Source organism: Penaeus japonicus, unplaced genomic scaffold (assembly GCF_977035675.1).
Source record: "Penaeus japonicus unplaced genomic scaffold, GWHDUDI00000001_assembly GWHDUDI00000036, whole genome shotgun sequence".
Classification (NCBI taxonomy): Eukaryota; Metazoa; Arthropoda; class Malacostraca; order Decapoda; family Penaeidae; genus Penaeus; species Penaeus japonicus.
This window is the reverse complement of record NW_028234438.1, coordinates 21,456,217-21,459,831: the sequence shown is the minus strand read 5'-3', so window position 1 is coordinate 21,459,831 and position 3,615 is coordinate 21,456,217. Positions and strand designations below refer to the sequence as shown.

The 3,615-nt window shown below is 40.7% G+C and overlaps 1 protein-coding gene across 3 annotated transcripts in view; it reads left to right on the top strand.

Annotated features, from left to right (window-relative positions):
• The window catches only part of LOC122267981 (fatty acid hydroxylase domain-containing protein 2), an 8,170-nt gene extending 4,555 nt beyond the window's left edge, over nt 1-3,615 (top strand). For all 3 annotated transcript variants that reach the window (XM_043038215.2, XM_043038214.2, XM_086531787.1), the window contains exon 7: nt 2,921-3,615. In XM_043038215.2, the coding sequence (XP_042894149.2) occupies nt 2,921-3,131 (211 nt within the window). In that variant the 3' untranslated portion in view covers nt 3,132-3,615. The remainder of the gene's footprint in view (nt 1-2,920) is intronic.

The window sequence follows — 3,615 nt, the reverse complement described above, 5'->3', positions numbered from 1 at the left end:
TCCTTAAGTAAGTTCTTGTTTCGAAGGGAATGACGACGTTTGAAGTTATTTCCTCAAGTAAGTTCTTGTTTCGAAGGGAATGACGACGTTTGAAGTTATTTCCTCAAGTAAGTTCTTGTTTCGAAGGGAATGACGACGTTTGAAGTTATTTCCTCAAGTAAGGTCTTGTTTCGAAGGGAATGACGACGTTTGAAGTTATTTCCTCAAGTAAGGTCTTGTTTCGAAGGGAATGACGACGTTTGAAGTTATTTCCTCAAGTAAGTTCTTGTTTCGAAGGGAAGGACGACGTTTGAAGTTATTTCCTCAAGTAAGTTCTTGTTTCGAAGGGAATGACGACATTTTAAGTTATTTCCTTGTAGTGTTCAGAACGAAATGCTTTTATACTTTTTATATCCCTTGTTTCATACCTTTCCTAAAGTAATTTGTTCATGGACGAATGGAAGAAATAGCTACAATATCCGAACTCGATGCTAGATCTTTAATTAACTTCCGGATGGGATATGACTGAATAGGATCGATTTGCAATTGCCTAGTTGCAATATGCATGGACTGAGCTTTAACTTCGGTACTTCAGCTGCTTTGTATGTCAGATGAGGGATCATCGCACGCAAAGACATTGTTCCATATCGTTGATCAGACGGGTTAAAATTTTCACCGCTTTCTTCAATCTACACGCAACGATCGCCTTGCACTGAAGACTTCCTAATCATGGGACCGTGTTATCGTCAACACTCGTGCGGTAATTCCCGACCCAGAAATGGCTTTGGGAATTAACGAGAGTGTTAGTCTTTGGAGTAGCTTTTCAGTCACGCGGGTTTGCTCAGACGAAAACGTAAACAATCAAGTCATATGGACGTCGATGTTATTTTTTTACTTATAGTTGTTGATGAATGTTCAGGAAACTAGTGTTTATTTTTTTGACATTATTAGCACAGATATGGGATATACAAAGGGTACTTGCTTAGGTAGATAACCCCTTCACTTAGCTCTTTCTAGGAAAAGTTAAGTAAAGAATATTTAAAGACCAACTCATGCCTCCAATCGAGATACAAAGCTTCGATGACGATAAAAAAATAATAAAAAAGCGTATAAATCGCTAAATAGACCTTGAAAATCTTCCCTCTGATGTCCAACCTTATGTTGAATCTCCTATCTCTCTCCTAGTACCTGCAGTCCTATGAGGCCTTTTATGTTTTAGATTTTTCCTGAGAAATACGATTATCTTCAAACCCACACCCTGAAGCCGACTTCATAGGACATTTATGCGCGCGTCCTTCTTGGGATCCTGGGACTTCTCTGGCCTTCCCTTTGCACATCTCGGCATGTGCTTCAGCAAGCTTGTAGTGTTTCAGTACGAAATGCTTTTATAACATTTTATAGCTCTTTTTGCATACCTTTTCCTAAAGTTAATTTGTTTCTTGGACGAATGTATATAGCTACTATATCCACTCCTTCGATGCTAGATCTTTAATTAACTTCCGGATGGGATATGACTGAATAGGATCGATTTGCAATTGCCTAGTTGCAATATGCATGGACTGAGCTTTAACTTCGGTACTTTAGCTCTTTTGTATATTAGATAAGGGATCATCGCACGCAAAGACATTGCTCCATATCGTTGATCACACGGGATAATTTTTCCACCGCTTTTTTCAATCTACACGCAACGATCGCCATGCACTGAGGACTTCCTAATCATGGGATCGCGTTATGTCAACGCTCGTGCGGTAATTCCCGACCCAGAAATGGCTTTGGGAATTAACGAGAGTGTTAGTCTTTGGAGTAACTTTTCAGTCAGGCGCGTTTGCTCAGACGAAAACGTAAACAATGAAGTCATATGGACGTCGATGTTATTTTCTTACTTATAGTTGTTGATGAATGTTCAGGAAACCAATGTTTATCTTTTTTACATTATTAGCACATATGTGGGATATACAAAGGGTACTTGCTTAGGTAGATAACCTCTTCACTTAGCTCTTTCTATTTCTAGAATAGTTAAAGTATAAAATATTTATTAGACCAACTCATGCCTCCAATCGAGATACAAAGCTTCGATGACGATAAAAAAATAATAAAAAAGCGTATAAATCGCTAAATAGACCTTGAAAATCTTCCCTCTGATGTCCAACCTTATGTTGAATCTCCTATCTCTCTCCTAGTACCTGCAGTCCTATGAGGCCTTTTATGTTTTAGATTTTTCCTGAGAAATACGATTATCTTCAAACCCACACCCTGAAGCCGACTTCATAGGACATTTATGCGCGCGTCCTTCTTGGGATCCTGGGACTTCTCTGGCCTTCCCTTTGCACATCTCGGCATGTGCTCCAGCAAGCTTCTTTCGCCTAAGATGTGGGCCCTAGTCGACATACCTCCAAAATTCATAATATATTTCTTTTGTTTTCATCGAATTTTCTCCTTCTCCTCAAAGCATGCTGGTGACTCGTTCTAATCCGCATTGTTCTTACTGCATGGGTCTCTTCTATTCTACTTTCTTACCATCCTTAACTCGTTCTCCATATTCTTGAACATCCTTCTCTTTAACAATTTTGAAAACGATCTACGGTTTAGTACTTTTTTGTAACTCATCTTTGGTCATCTTCGGTTGCCTATGACTAGATGGATGCAACAAATCGCCATCATGTCAAGTGCATCTTTGCCTCCGTAAAGAAATGGAGTATGAGGTCTAGCCAGTAGCCTCTGATGGATAATCAGACACCGTATCATATCCCAAGAAATACTTATCCATAAGATTGAACATATTTGAAATCATCATGTCATTTCCCTTGAAAATAAAACTTTCAAGGAGCACACTTTATCCCTCAATTCCTTATACCTTTGAACAAGCTTTGGCTACGGCCTCCCACTCTAATAATCGTGATGAAATGCCAGGAATGCTCTCTAACCACTTGACCACTTGCAGATTCAACCAGTGCTACGGCGTGTTGGGGATCCTCGACCGGCTGCACGGGACGGACGAGAAGTTCCGCCAATCGAAGCAGTATGCTCGTAACATCACGATGTTTTCGCTCGTGCCACCTCGAGAGGCCTTCCCGGACGACGTTCCGAAGGGCAAGAGAGCCATCAGGGAGTGCAAGGACTCCTACGACGGCGATGGAGGAAATCTTCACTAGGATTCGCTGGACTTCAGAAAAGGGAAGGATTGGTTTCAGGGAGATCGTCATTAGTAATTAGTGTGATTAAAGGAAGTGAACAGGGAGAGTGGTATCCGGTTGTATTAGGATGTTATTTAGGGTGAACGTCGATAGGAACTGTTGTAGTTATGGAGACGAAATTAGTAATTGATTGTAAAGACATGTGATGAGCTGAATAAAAGGGGCTGACAGGGGCCTGGCTATTCATAGGTAGGGAGGAGGGTCATGAGATTCTTTCATGGACACTTGCAGCGGAGCAACCAAGGGACCTCCGAGTCAGCTGGAGGTCTTGGTTTTGCACTGAAAACGTGCATTTTTATACAGGGACGTGCTCAGATTTTCAGAAGGGTAGTGGTTCACTTTAGAAAACAGGGGCTCCTCTAACATTTTTCATTGATGAAATCTTCAGTGTCATATAAGCTATAGAGTATAAGTGTAGACACAAATAAAAATCAGAATTGCA